Source organism: Heterocephalus glaber, unplaced genomic scaffold, assembly GCF_053883595.1.
Source record: "Heterocephalus glaber isolate CG9 unplaced genomic scaffold, H.glaber_assembly_v1.0 deba00001569, whole genome shotgun sequence".
Classification (NCBI taxonomy): Eukaryota; Metazoa; Chordata; class Mammalia; order Rodentia; family Bathyergidae; genus Heterocephalus; species Heterocephalus glaber.
The window spans coordinates 12,585,438-12,601,666 of record NW_028258354.1 but is presented as its reverse complement, the minus strand read 5'-3'; the positions used below and the strand labels follow the sequence as shown (position 1 = coordinate 12,601,666).

Below are 16,229 nucleotides of genomic sequence, written 5' to 3'. Positions count from 1 at the left end.
ATGTGCACTCAGTTACTAACAATGGTCAAATACATTAATTCCATTAGTAATATGTTTTTTAAAGACCTCAGCAAAACAGTTGAACTTGCCAACATCATCCAGATAGTCACGTAAGATTAGAATTTAAAAGTATGAAGGCCAGAGAATTAATATTCTAAAAACAGATTTCTTCTATTAAAAATCATTCTGAAATCTAACACATATATCTAACAGGATCCAACAAAGTACAATTATATGCATTAGCTCCTTGATAATTTTAATTAAGCTGGCTCTTTAAATGCCATATAAAAACACAAATCCCATTTTGGATTCAGAGCTAGCTTTCTATATTACAAAGAGCAGAAACACGTTGCTGAAAGATCTTGTGCAAAACATGCAACTTTACTGTATGAAAAGGAAAAATAGGTGATTTCACTTTGCTTTTTCGAAAAAAAAACTTTATCTGCTGAGTTTTTGGTAGCTTGGGACCAGATACTTCCATTGTGTTCCACTTTTTACAACCAAAAGTATAAAAGAATTTCACTTAATTGGGAAAATCAGCTAAAACCAGAATAACTTTTTTCAAAACAGCATATGACTTGTTACTATGCTGTCAATTTTCCATTCCACAGAATATTAAATAAGATGTCAAAAAAAGGTATGAATCTGGGGTGGCAGTGGTTTGAAAATTAGGATTCAATTTAAAATAGAACTAGAATCCAAATCTTATTTGCTAAAATTTTACAGCTTTTAATATTTAAATATCTAGAGATCAGCAAGTAATTGTAACAATTTAAGATTTTTTAATAAAAACATGGGTAGAAAATATTATTTCAGTTACAAAGTATTACTTTATACTTTGTCATGTGACTACAGCTTTAAAAAGCTTAATAGGTTAATTGAATTCTTCAATGACTCGAAATTTTATATACTTCATCATTTTGCATTTCAACCATGACTGTATGATCATATTCATATGTCTGAGGCTGAGCCACATGTGAAGGTATCAGAACATCCGTAGAACTGGTTAATTAAATATACCTCTATGTTATTTCTTTAATTACTTAAATATAAAAAAAGGCTAATTTGGTTATTTTTAAATAAAAATTACATAAATACTCAAACATTTGGTGAAGTCAACATACTTCAACTTTTAAGAACTTGAATTGCTACTGGGGATTTAGCTCAGTGGTACTGCACCTGCCTCGCAAGCACAAGCGCAAGGTCCTGAGTTCGATCCCCCGTTCCGAAAAAAAAAAAAAAAAGAACTTGAATTGCTAATGGTTAGGCAGATTTCAGATATCACTAATATATGATCATCAATTTAAAAATTATAATTCAGCACTCCTGATTTTATAAATAGCTTTTTAGGCTAGGCCTCTCTCTCTATACCAAAATTCCTTTCTGCCCTAATTTTGGAAGATGACCTAAACTCAAAATTCAACTCCATGTTGAGCTTGAAAAAAAAAAGCTCTAAAGTAATTTAAATGTCCTCATGAAAATCAGTAAACAGCTACTCTTATAACCCCTTTTAGACTTACAATAAAGAATGGAGAATAAAGAATAGAGAATTCTTAAGCAGAACTTCCGAACATTTCCAGTGAGCAGCATGAGTGGTAGAATATGTCTGGACTCCCCATCTTGCTAGACCTTGCTAATTCTACACCAGTATCTGGACCACATCACCATTACAAGTATGAAGTAATATGGATAACTAGGCATTTAAAATTGTGAACATTCCTTCTGTTACTAATTTTTTTAAGTATGAGAATAAACAGGTGGGTTAAGCAGAATACATAGGTAAGTTAATACCAAGACTATAAAAGCTGTATCTATTCAGTATTTCAGCTATGTCAAAAACAAAACAAAACAAAAACAAAAAAAACTGGCTTGTAATACTAAAAAAATAAAAATAAATAAAAATAACATGGATGTTGGACATTAAAAACAAAGGAACAATAATTTGAATTTAACTTTAGGCAATTAACTAAGATATTCAAACAATATATGTTTGTCAGTCTCCTATTCAGTCCTAGAGCCTGCAATATTGTAATTTATTGTGAAACTATAACCCAAAACTTAAATATAGCCACAACATCTATACCACAGCAATGCATAGTACATATAAACAGCTCAAAATAAATTTCTATTACAGTTTTATGCAAATTATGGTATAAGATTATCACCTGCCATATTTCAAAATGGCACCAACTTCATGTAACTATATTCCATGTCGATGTACTAATCAAAACCTGAAAAGTAGCAATTTTTGTGTTATCATCTAAACATTCAAAATCAAGTTAATCTAAAAACCAAACTATGTTATTAATTAAAACCACTGCATATTCAGATATTAAAGCCGATGAGTAATACAGCAGGAAATTAGGTATTTCTAATTCACAGTTTCAAAAATAAAGGGTGCAGCTTTCAAATATGTGATTGCTTGAAATTGGTCACTCAATTTAACTGCCTCCTTCAATACATGTAAACCATGCTTGCACAGCATTAAGAGATGCCTTTTATTTCAGAAGTTAATTCTTACTATTATAGGAGCACCACAAATTTGAAGGAAGAGGCTACAGTGTGAAATGAGTTCACTGAAGGATATGTTGAATAAAATTTCTACTATAATAGGAGGTACTGCAAAAAGCTTTGTCTCTCAGCACAGATCCCTTAATAAGGAAAAGCAGTTAAAACTTACCAAGTACAGTACGTAAATTAGTTCCACAAGACAGGAAAAATGCTTAACTAAAAGGAAATATTAACAAACCTGTGATAGCTGGCTTCAGAATTTTCCTAAAAACAAAATTCAAAAGCAGACACACTATTTGTATCTATCAATAAGGAATGCAGACATCCAAAGAGAATGAAAAAAAAATCTGGCTTTAAGAATTTCTAGGTGGAAACACACACAAATGGATAACTGAGAAAAACTGAGTAAACATTCAAATTTTAAATGTGTAACAAAATTTGTAATGGAAAAAAATGGCAAACTGTTACTGTGACTTGATTCGCTAAAAACATCTGAAAATTCACACTGGGATTAGGAAAACTAAAGTTTCAAAAATTACTCCTCTCTCCCCCTTTCTTCAGATACATGTTTTCTGTGCAAAAATAAGTATCTGAAAATTGCACTAATACTTATTTGAACTTTGTATTATGAATAATTGCACATGCTGCTTTACACACAATACATATTTGTAAACTTGCTCATGCAAAAATTAGTGTGTGCAACAGGGATACTGGTAGTCCTCACACTTAAAAAAATGTTACCTTATCTTTTTAAAACTGCCAAGCCCTCTGAAATGTAACAAATCTAAAATGGATATTGTCAGCTAAAAATCAATTATGTTGCTGAAAGAGAAAGTTATATAAGAAACATTGTTTTTGTAGAATTCTTGATTTTTGAGAAAATGTATAAAACAAAGAAATTCATGGTCACAAAATTTTAACATTTTAATCCTAAACATTACAGGGTAAATAAGATACTGGACCCTCTCTCCACACTCCATAAATCCTAACTTTTAGTTTCCATTTTAAAATGTTGCTCTAACCACTAAAAACATTAGTGGTTTTACAACCTCTGGATTATGGAAATACATATTTTTGAAATAAATGCTATAAAAACAATAATGGAAGAAAGCTGAACAAACTGTCGCCATGAATAAAAGAAAGTGGAACTTCCTGAAGCTTTCAGACACTTCTCTTTTCATGTCTTATGATGAACTTGTCAATTCAGTGCATTGTATGGTCAAAGGTAACCGTCCCCGTAATGAACAAACATCTAACTAGTGTCCATTGATTCCAAATTAGTGGATGATGAATCTTTTTGGATACTTTCAAAGATGGTTGCCAGCTCAGGGTTAGAACTGATCTGTGATTGGAATTCACTCATCAGTGGACTCTTCTCTGCTTCTGGAATGGTCAGCAGTGCCGCTACTGCTCTCATGGCAGATCGCTTTAATTCATCTTGCTTTTCAAACTCCTGCTTTACTGAGTTTGCCTTTACCTGTAACATGGAATAAATTTAGATTACAGGGTAGACTATATATTATTATACATATGTATGCATGCTATAATATGCACTTCTATGAACAAAATTTAAACACATAAGAACTCCTGGTAAATACAGCAATGCTAGATTTTCATAGGTGGAAATGGTACAGCATATTCTAAGCACAGCTGGTTTTAAGCTTCTTTTCAAATCAGTAGCAAAATCTTTTCAAAGGAATATATTATACAAAGATCCTTATAAAAATAGAAAATCCGATCAACATGGTAGAAACAGAGCAAAACTCAGTCTTAACTGATTAACAAGTCACACTTTGGCCCTTACCATGAAACTGTATTTCTAGCTACCCTATTATCCACTATTCTTCAAACACTACATAACATCTTCATGCCTTTATTCATGTAATTCTTTCATTAAAAAAAAAAAAGCCTTGAGGGCCAGGGATTTAGCTCAGTGGTTTCACCGCCTGCTGCGCAAGTGCAAGGTCCCGAGTTCGATCCCGGTACAAAAAAAAAAAAAGCGTTGTTTCACCTTATTGGCCATAAAAAAAAATTCTTCCTATGCTTCGCTCCCTAACTACAATTAATACTTCCTCTTTTATTACATCCCATTATCAATACCTCAAAATAATTGTTATAGCAATAAACAAATGTTTATAAGAGCAGCACTTGATACGGCTAAGTTTTATAAAACATTCACAGATAATAGGTTAACTTTTTAAACAATCTGCTACATAAGGTACCAGTATAGTTAAATTTGGAAAACTAGAAATGAAATAAGCTAGTAATCTTAATTCAAAATGTTATATATGAAAAAGAAAACTAATTTTGTCTTGGGGAATTTTCAACTTTTAAATGATAAAATTTATAAAACAAAAGAATTCATGGTCACAAAATTTTAACACTTTAAACCTAAATATTACAGGGTACATAGGGATATTGGATACTATCTCTATACTTGATAAATCCTACCCCAATTTTAGTGTAAGCTGATGCCTATTAACGATTACCTTAGTTGTACACGTAGCACGTAAGGGTTCAACAAGCCGATCCAATCTCTGTAGCACTGCACTTGGACAAAGTGTAGAGAGTCTCACTAACATTAAAAATGTTAGCATCTATAAAAAATTGACAAAATTTAAACAATATTTTTCTAAAGAATATCCCAAGTTCTGACAAACCTTTTAAAAGGAAAATGATCAGCATGCAAAAGAAAGCTTTACATTAATGTAATCTGCCATTCAAACTCACACAGCTTTGTTTCAAACCTTATGTGAGGTACATACTAGAGGGACCTCAACTATCATGTGGTCCCAGAATACAAAACTATGTTTTTCAATCTTGGGTGCATATTGGAATCACTGGGGAAGCTTCTGAAAAATATCCCTTCATCAGCCCCACCCTCAGAAATTTTTATTTAACTTGTCAGGATAGGGCCTTAGATTCTTTTTTAAAAAGCTTATGTGCAACCAGATTTGAAAGTCACTGAACTAAAAATTACTCACCTGGAAGGAAAGCTTTTAAATAACTTTTTAACAGATTTTCAGAAGGAATAGGGGCTATTATTCAGATTAATCCATACAAGACCTGATAATCCATAATCTTTTTTCTTAGGCTATAAATTTATAGAATTAAACATAATCTATTACTTTTTTGAGAATTCTCTTCATTGAATTTTGGAAGGATTAGGTCACTACTATATATGAAAATATGAAAGGCTCAATTTCTGTTCAGGTAGTTTTGCTCTGCCTGGCCAAAAGTCCTAATGTAGAGCACATGAAAAGGACAGAATACATTTATTTTTTGAATTTTTCAAATTAACTTTCAATTGTTCATATTTAAAATGGAGATGAATATGAAAAGCTACAAGCAAACTTCATGATCTAAACTCAAGAAGCAGTAAGACTCCTCTCTAGTTGCTTCTACAGATTGCTTTGTGTATCTGAAAACATTTGTTACTAAGAAAATTCTTGATAAACAAGTATGTTATATTGAAAAACGAAAATCATTCAGGTAAACAAAATATTTATTATTCAAATCAGCCCCAAAGATAGCCCAAGAAAATTAATCAATACAGGGAAACTTAGGAAATCCTCCATGGTTTCAACTACAGTTCAACACCAAGATAGGTTAAAAAAATCAGTTTTTATATTTGGAAGAGCAAAACCTGTCTGGACTCCTCTTTTGAAGGAAAGGATCAAGGTAGGGACTATTCTAAGGCAAACTGGCAAAAGCATTTCTTAAAATGTTTGTGTTCAATCTACTTCTTCAATTAAAAGGGTTTTGGATTTTTCTTGTGTATCAGCTGATGCTACACTGCCTCACTACTACTGCATATTATAGTTATAAGATGCCTACTAAAATCTTACAGACAACCCAAATTTTCTCTTAGGGTAAAAGATGCTACAAAGTGAAGCTTTCTCCTAAAATATTCCATAAACAGTCACAAACACCTTACCTTAATATCATAATGGTCCTTTAAACCATCTTCAACATGATTTAGAAATTCAAAGATATCCAGCCTATCAAGACAACTGTCCAGAAGTGTATACATACACTCAAAAGCGGCCTTTCTAATATCCAGACCATCATCAACTGTGTGTTTAAATGGACCCATTTCTACCTGTCAAAACAAAAAAGAACATGCACATGTGATATTTAAAAGTAAGACAGGGGCTAGGGATTTAGCTCAGTGGTGCCCACGCCTACCTTGCAAGCACAAGGTCCTGAATTCGATCCCCGGCACCAAAAATAAGTAAATAAATAAAATTTAACAAAATAAAAGTAAGAGAAAAAGCTCAGGTAATGTAAGCTAACTTACCTCTCTTATGAGCTCCTTTCTAACTTTTGTTTCATTATAAAGATGTGGAAGAACAGTATCCAACAGATCCCTTATTAGTGATGGCTTGTTATGTGCTGCTGAATTGAACGTGACCAGGGCTACTCTTCTTACATTCAAATCTGGATCTTCCAAAGTTTTTAGGAAATCACCTGAAAAATTCAGTTACAATAAAATGAAGATATAACATACACTGTTTTTCTTCTAAATTGATTTAGTTTACTATTGTTGGTATCACTGTTACTTGTTCAATGGTCATGAAAGAATCTGATGAAATAGTAAGTGAATCATGAAAGTTTATTTTCGCAGCAGGGTAACTACCATTTTGAAGCTGAGTACATTTTCAACTGATAATTGATAATCTACTCTCAGCATCTACAATGCGGAGAGTGTATTACTTTTATGGATACTTTATAAGGAGGATTGTAGAAAAAGTAAGACAGCTGAGAGACAAAGACTAATAACTTTTAAGAGTCTCCATACAGTTCACTGGAAATAAAAAAATAAAAAAAATTTAAAATAAGATGAACACAGTGAAAACAAACCTCACTGCCTAATAAAGATGAAATACTGTTTAACAGGTATACATTGAATGACATAGAAATGTGCCTCCAAAAAAACCTCTCACTTCCGTCTATCATCACTGAGAAATACTTGGATTTATGAAAGTGTAAAGGCATAAAAGAAATCTGAAACCTAACATAGGACAAATGCCAAAGACAGCATCTAGCTACTTTAAAAACAGGTTTAAGTCTACCTCTTTTTGCAAATGAAGAGAAGAAATTACAGATGGTGATCCATCTAAATGGCTCTAGTTTTTCTTGGCCATCTCCTCTTAGTCTTCTGAGAATTAACTCTAACCAACTTTATTTTTTTGTTTTTGTTCTTAGGTTGTTTCCAATTTATATGGGGTCATCTCTACCGGTCCCCTTGGGAACTGGAGGATTATAAACAATAATCAAAAAAGGGGCCCTAACAGTACAAGTGAGATTCATGTATAATCAAGATGAAACTTTTGACTGGAGAGAGAGATTTAGTATCTTTTGCTTTATTCATTAAAATTAGTCATTCCCAAGTTGTGATACCAAGTATGTAGCTGACTCTAAAGACATGCTGGTACATTTGTTAATTTCAGTTATTTGCAAAATTATCAGGCAATAATTTCAAGCTAAGCAAGTATAGTATAAGCAACTGTAACTCCCTAGAGTTATAAGACCACATAGTCAATGATCTTATTTTTCAACCTTTATTCCTCATTAATCTTTTAAATAAAACAATTACCTACAAGCATTTTAATTCCTCATCAATAAAAATAAAACTCCTCAGTTAATGGTTCTTTAAATGTCTTTCCTCAAAACAGTTAATCAGTATGCTTATCTTTGTTTCCACTTACCTATGCAGTTCTTTAATAGTGGATCAATAGGTTGAGGATGATCAGAAATAGTAAACTTCACAGCTGTAACCACTGAACTTCGGGCATATGATGAGCCTAGTTAAAAATAAATTGCAAGTCTATTGGTATAGTCCACTAAAGTCTATGGGCATCATTTTCAAACCACTTCATATAATACCAGTATCTTTAATTCCTTAAAGATCTCTTTGGCCAAAAAAAAAAAAAAAAAAAAAAAGAATACTTCTCTTATGGCTTTCAGGATACTAAAGGAGCAAAGTTTACTCACCTTATGAAATACAATTCCATTAGATTTCAAAACAAAGAATTTCTTCTGTGAAGGAGGTAACCTGGGAAAGCAGCAATAGAGGAACTAACCCTCACAAGGGAACTAGTTAATTCCATAAATATCTTGTAAAATTTTCGAATTAAAAAAGAAAACAATTTTAAAGAATAGCCACTACCACCTTCTACTTATTTGAATAGGGCAGACACTGGTAAAACTGAAATCTCTTGAGCTCTTTCAATTGAACCAAATATTTTCACCAATTTTAATAATTAGTAACCATAAGCTCTTTATGCTAAGAGCTACATCTTTTCCAACATTAAAACAGTAATATTAAAATGTAGTCAGCTGAGGAACTAGATCTAAAATTATAATCCTTCTAAACAATGTCATTTGAATATGACTTCATTACAACACAAGATACTACTTCACATACATAGCTTTTACATACAAGAAAATTCAGAGATGACTTTAATTCCTCCCTCAGGTATCTTTTAAGGCCAATTATCAACAATGTTTTTAGGTAAGAAAATCTATAGATACTCACCTGATATCAAATAACCCTTAAGCCGTGGAAGGAGAGTTTCTGGATCAATTAGAGTGAGTTTTCCTAGACATTCAGCAACCACATTTCTGGTACCTTCCTCCGCACACTCACAGTGTTTTAGTAATAGGGACCAGATATTTTCAACATATGGTTTAAGGCCCACCACTGATGCAGAGCTAATAATTTCCTTCAAGGAATGAAGCAGAAGATACTGCCTTTTGGGTTGACTGGTTATTTCTTGCAAGACAAACGGCAGATATTCAGGAAGATTGCCCACACTAATGCTGCCTAGAGCATAGGAGGCAGCTGATTTCACTTCTTCACTAGGAGACGAGAAAGCCTCCAATATTACAGATTTTAGTTCCAACTGACCACTTAAGTCAATATGATGCCCAACTTCTCCAAGAGAAAGGAGAGCTAAGAGCCGAATGGAATCTGTAGACCTTGAGTTCTTGACATCTTGAATGAACTGACCTACGACAGCTGGTCCCTCCTTGGGACATGCTCGAGTAAGGGCAGCTACACATTTGGCAATGGAATAGTAAGACTGCTTATGAGTAAGAGCTGTGCTCTGAGAGTAAACTGGACCAGTCAGCATGCGCAGCAAATCCATGTATCCTAGGTTATTTGTTCCAGTGACTACCAGAGCTTGGAAAAAGTCTAGCATGGCACTAAGAGCTCCCCCCTGCAATAAGGGTGATCTTACAAGTCCAATGAGTTCATTGAGAATAGATCCACTTATCTTTGAAAGGGAGGAGGGATACACTTTTGCCAAGGTAGTCAGAAAACTGATAGCCATCTGTGAAACATGCATATCACTTTCACTGATAAGAGGTGGGAGCTCATCTAGAACTGCATCAATCATGGCAGCTGTCAAGCTGTCACTATAGTTTTTAATTAGAATATCTAGTGCAGACAGGGTTCCCAGTTTCAAAGCTCTCTGGTTTTTCCTGAGAAATGAAGCAAGGATAGGAACCCCTTCTCCCAAGACAGGCCTCAAATCTATCTTCAAGGGTGACCCAGCAATCAGCGTCAATGCCTTCACTGTTGTCAACCGGGTAATTTCATTCTTTAATCTCTCCAAGAAAATCTGAAGTGTATTAGGCAAATCAGAACCCAAATTGTCTCCAAGGTTGCAAATAATTTGTCCCATACAGGAAATAGCCCTTTCCTTGACTTCCTGGTCAATGTCAGCTGCTTTCAACCTCTTAATGGTGCAAGTAAAGAGATCTTTAATGTAAGGAGTTGCATCAAACGAAGAAGGCTGATCTAAAGGACGGATTACTTTGACAAGCTGCTGAGTAACAAGAAGTGCTTCAGATGTAATCTTGTAAAATGGGTCTCCAACACAAGCCACCACTGGAGGGACCAAAGCCTGAACATGAGGATGGAAGACTTGAGGAGAGTGGTTACAGAGGATCACATATAAGCATGACAAAGCATCAATCTTCAAATTCGATGAGCTTGATTTATCATTCAGTGAGAAAATAATTCCTAAAAAAACAAACATCAAGGAAAAAAGTCTCATCATTTCTGTGCAGTTCTGAGAAAAGATAAAATTAAATCAATCCCTAAAAAACTTGGGGGAAACTGTTAAAGTTCCCACCTTCACCATATTATCACTATAGTAGTAGAAATCCACAATCTGTAGTAAGTATTAAAGCCAAAGATTTTAGGGTAAAATTTTAAACTTTTTGCTTACAAATGCCTAACTTCATATTTTCAAGATGGTTAGATAAAAAATTCTAGGAGCAAGTTATCACAAATTTCCCTTTTATAGGAAACAATTATTTTAGCTTATCTAAGTCATAAAATAAGAAGCCCATAATAAATTCCCTAAGAGATTTTTGTTTCATACCTGGTACAAGCACAGGAACGTGTTGTGTTAGGGCTCCAGGTAATACATTTACCAGTTCAGTTAACATGTTAAAACAACACTGTCGGGTCTTCACACTTTTTTCTTTCATCTGTTTGTGCAGAGCTTTAACAATGTTGGGAACCTGTAATTATCACATACTCATTAACTGGTTTATTCACTGGTATTTCTTCAGTCCACTTACAATGAATTACGGAAAATAAGGAGACAGGCATTTATCTTTTTTAGGAGGGAAAGAGGGCTGTATTTCCAATTTGGCTCTCTAGTGCTATAGTTAACAGACTGTTACACAAAAACTAAGTTTACTGTACGTAATCTATATGTTCACTATGTCTGAAACAGGAATAATCTTACTTGATAAATTTTTATTATAAAGTGCACAAGACAAGCAAAAAACAAATAATAAAATAACCTTCAACCAAATCTTAGGAATGTAATTTATAAATGGAAGAACAGATAAACATTTAATAAAACAAGAAAAAGTATAAGAAAGTAACCATCAAATCAGTCTTTCTTTTCCTTCCACTTTGTTGTTGAATAAAAGCTACTTCAGGGCCAGGGATTTAGCTCAGTGGTTTCGCCACCTGCTGCTCAAGCGCAAGGACCAGAGTTCGATCCCCGGCACAAAAAAAAACCAAAAACAAAAACAAAAAGCTACTTCAAAAGTAGCTACAAGCAGCAGGAACAGAATTCAGATATCTGTTCCAAATCCTGATTTTTTAGTCAGTAAAACTTAAATATGGTCTGTACTGACAAATTGTATGGATGCCTGACAGAGCTCTAAAATTCCTCAATAACAAAGAAACTAAAAACAAAAACAACCAACAAGAACACTACACAAACACAAGTCACAACTGTGAAAGTAGAAACAAAAAAAAAATCACCTAATTCCTCAGAACATTATCAGAATTTTTATTGAGTCTACTAAACACCCAGATTCCAGATACTTTTACTGCTTAAATACTCCACATATTCCCATTCCCTTCTAAACTTAATCAACATTTACCTTTATGAATATATTTACAAAATTTATTCATTTGCACTATCTGTAAAGAAGATGAAATATGTGTTTTCTCCTCTCCTGGTTTAATCTCTTTCAACATGTTTTATAATCTATAAAAAATAGACAGTACAGAATCCATAGCTTTTACAGGGATTATATGTGACAGGAAGAAAACACCCAATATGTACTAAATATTCAATAAAAAGGAGCTACCTAGAGCTAATGTTTAAGATTGTAGAAAGAAAACCTCAGTGAAATATGTGTATGTTATTAACAGTCACAGTTGGCATATGTTAAGCACTTACTATGTAACAGGTACTATACACTGAAACTATATACAGATCATTTCATTTCTCATTACCCTGGGTAGATGACTCTAAAGTCTTACTACATATGAGAAAATTAGATTTAATAAAATAAAAAATGTCCAAGATCACATCATTAAATTAGTAGTGAAACTGGCTATATGGCTCCACAGCTTTAAGAATTCTTTATTTACATCTAAGATAAAAGTTACTTTACTGAATCTTAAAAATATTTTAGAAGTGTTTATTGAGAAAATCAAGAATACTTCAGGTAGAATAAATGGTTTATTAGTAAATATGAACATCCACTAACTTCTGTAGAACTATACCCTAGAACTTTCTGCTTCTCTGAAGATACTCTAGGTCTCAAATAAAAACATTTTTAAAAACATCTCATTTACTACAATGATTTTCTCAAACATACTCTAAACCAACCTGACTTTGAAGCATTGTTAAAGGTGTTTCTCCTTGTTCCATTGCATCAGGGTCACACAGCCAACTTTGCACAGGACGAGTTTGCTTCAAAAGAGAGAGGTATGCATGAAAAACATCTGCCTTTACATTCTCTTCCCGCTCTTTAAATCTGGATATCAGTGCAGGAGAGACAGTCTTGTAGAACTCTGGAAGCATTTCATGCCTTGTGCTGACGACGGCATCCAGGCACTTAGCAGCTGCGCGCCTCACTTTCCAACTCATGTCATCATCATCACTGTATTCATCATCACTCCCTGAAGGGAAGTTTTAATATGAACATGATATTAATAAGTATATCACTTAATACAGAATTATTATTTTTTTTTTGGTACCGGGGATCGAACTCAGGACCTTGCATTTGCGAGGCAGGCGGCAGAATCACTGAGCTAAATCGTAGCCCCCAAAGCAGAATTATTCTTAATCAAACCAGTTAGAGAAAAGCAATAGGTTTAAAAGACAGCAATAAACTTGAAACAGATGCAGAGCTTGTTACTTATCTGAATTAACTTTTTAAAAAGGATCATGATTGTGCTCTTAATTTGCTAAAATTTGTTATTGTGGGTGAAGAATGGCTGCTTACTTTTAAAACTCTCTAAAATCATTAACACATTAAAAGTTGGAATATAAATATTTATAAAATCATAAATTTACTGGCCTCTGAAAAAAGTCAAAAGACTCAATACTACAGGAAATTCAAACAAAGAAGGAGTTTGTAAGTTAAACCATGAAATGGATCTCTGGCTACCAATTATGTTATAAAAAGAATGGTTACTAATCCCTTTCTAATTTTCTGGGGGTTGGGGAAGTGGAAGAATCCTGACATCTGCTTTGTTATAGGCTTTTCATTAAATCTGATGTAGTATTAGGAAAAATATGCATATTCTCAACCTTTCACAATTTTGTCTGGAGAAACTTTACATTCCTCATTATTACAAAAAATGTTTTCTACATAACAGAGTACCACTATCCACAATTCCTAATGGTAAAGCTAAAACATTTTAGGTATAAGCATGAAGAATTGCATCTCATTTAGGTATACTTAATAGATAACTGGTATGTGTGAAATATCAACAAACATTTCCTTCTAACACCATTAGGTTGACCCACTTGGGTAACAAATGCAGGAAGGTAGCACAAATAATAGCAGTTCTCATAACAGTCTAAAATTGTGTAACAATGATTTTGTTATTCTTAGAAAACACAGCCCTAAAATGTCTCCTCACCCTATGTGTACAGATAGGTAGTGATCTCTATCATAATCCAGTTAACTTAGTGTTAGTCAAATGTAGCCAAGTTAGACCTTAGAAGATTCTAGGAAATATATTAAAATTTACCAATCTCCAGGTTTACGTATGTCATTTTATCAGACTACAGGAAAACTCAAAAACTGTAAGTTAAAAGGTACTGCCAAAATAGACTTACTCATTTAAAAGAAAATAAATGAAATTTTTTCCTTTGTCAACACAGAATGGTAATTGTATCCTAGCAATTATAAGCTTTACTGAACACAAGTTTATAAAAAACTAACACATGTCCTAATCACTGAAATTATGATTATTTTATCAGTCACAATAACATCAAGGTAAAAAAGGCATTCAATACTTAAAATCCTTAACTTATAAAGCAGCTGAAGGACCTGGTTATTTAGTGTGCTAAATACCAACTTTTGAAACACAGAACATACATTACTATTGTTTTCTTCAAAGGATATTCATACTGTAAAATAAGCTAATGTTTCCCTTTACTAACATATTGAGTGTCTATTGTGTGTCAAGCATTACCCTAAACACTGAGGTAAGGAATCAAGAGATTAAATTTTCTAGTCATCATGAAGACTGTATTCTAGTAGGCAAAGGTTAGAGTGTGTCACAAAGTTATTAAATGTAATAAAAGAAATAAAAATGTTGAAAAGGGATACAAGTATGTCAAATAAGAGGAAAGCTCTGGGGTGAAACAGTGTGAGAGAAAGGAATCAAGTATGACTTCAAAGTTCTGGGCCTAAAAATTTAAAAAGAATGGAGGCAGCATTCTGAGATGGAAAAAAATTCAAGGAAAAGTTTTGGAGATGGATAGGGAGAAAAGATTTCAGTTACATATGAACCTGGATTCAAGGAAAGATTTGGATGAAAGATAAAATCTGGGTTGTCAGTGTGATGACACTAAAGCTGGGAGACTAGATGAGATCAACAAGAAAACCGAATAATACAAGAAGTGAGTTCAAGAATTCAGATCTGGAATTTTCTAAATTTCATGGTGAGAGAGATGAAGAATCAGTATGGAAGACTGAAAAAGTGTAATCACATAAGCAGGACTAAAATCAGGATAAGTGTGGTGTCCTAGAAGCTAAATAAAGAAAAACAGCTGAATCTGAATAATAGTCAAATGTTTGCAAGCATTTGCAATCTTGTCCAACACTGAAGAACTAGGTTCAAGACAGAAGGGGGAGGAAGGAATATTAACAGTATTCATTTGAAGAGTTCTGTTGTAGAGGAGAGAAAACAGGAAGAACTAGACAGGGTTATGGGAGATTTTTGTAGCTATTTTTAAAATACAAGTTTAATTATGGAACGTCATTACATAAACTCAAAGAATCCACTAAAAAGTATTAATTTATCCATTTAAATTTATTATGATCTCAAATACAAAGAGAATCAACTAAACAAAGGCAACCCCTATGTCCTTGCCATGTTACTCTTTCTAGAGTAAATCTACAAATTAAAGTCTGAAATCAATCTCAGGGAACCTCAGAAATGTTTTAAATTATTCATGAAGGTTCAATGGGGCGTCAAAATTTAGTATTTTTATGAATATAACTATAAGTAAAAAGAAATTCAATACCAACCAAACTTAAAGACTCTGAATACATGTGTATTTTTAGATTTCAAAAAACACTAATTTAGCTTCTTAAAAGAATACTCTAGAAAATTTAAATACAAAAATCATCTCCATCTCTAACAGTAGGCCTTGCACAAAATTTAACAAATAAGATTCCTTTTATTTCATTTGAAATACCTTGGTCATCATCATCACCACCATCAGCATCCATAGCATTTTCATCTTCATCTTCATCATCATAATTATAATTTGGATCATAGGTAAGATATTTAAGACAAATGTTTATTATGGTAGAAACATGAGGATATACTTCCTTAGGACATCTGAAGACAAAAAACAAAAGCTGTTTTAAGTTTTTAAATTTTTATTTATTTTTCCAGTAATGGGAACTGAACTCAGGACTTTGCACTTGCCAGGCGTGTGCTGTGCCACTGAACTACATCCCTGGCCCTAAAAGCTGCTTTAAGTAACTGTATTTTTCTCCTTGCTTTAGTATCTGTCAAATTTTGTTTGTTAATAGCAATAACACAGGAACATGGTTCCCAAATCATTACAAAAATATTAACCTTTCAAATTATACTTGATCAATTTTAAGATGAACTTCCTCCTCCTGCACTTTAAATTTGTTATGGTTAATGTGAGGTAGCATACAGAGAAAATGGTATATGCTCTATCTTTTTACAA

At 33.2% G+C, this 16,229-nt stretch overlaps 1 protein-coding gene across 1 annotated transcript in view; it reads right to left on the bottom strand.

Moving 5' to 3' along the window:
- Positions 1–3,410: 3,410 nt before the first annotated feature.
- Positions 3,411–16,229, bottom strand: part of Cand1 (cullin associated and neddylation dissociated 1) — a 34,089-nt gene continuing 21,270 nt past the window's right edge. Inside the window, exons 7-15 of the mRNA XM_004861093.4 lie at positions 15,723–15,868; positions 12,672–12,964; positions 10,911–11,052; positions 9,053–10,546; positions 8,223–8,318; positions 6,812–6,981; positions 6,449–6,613; positions 5,001–5,108; positions 3,411–3,988 (exon numbers count right to left, since the gene is read on the bottom strand). Of these exons, the coding sequence (XP_004861150.1) occupies positions 3,764–3,988; positions 5,001–5,108; positions 6,449–6,613; positions 6,812–6,981; positions 8,223–8,318; positions 9,053–10,546; positions 10,911–11,052; positions 12,672–12,964; positions 15,723–15,868 (2,839 nt within the window). The 3' untranslated portion in view covers positions 3,411–3,763. The remainder of the gene's footprint in view (positions 3,989–5,000; positions 5,109–6,448; positions 6,614–6,811; positions 6,982–8,222; positions 8,319–9,052; positions 10,547–10,910; positions 11,053–12,671; positions 12,965–15,722; positions 15,869–16,229) is intronic.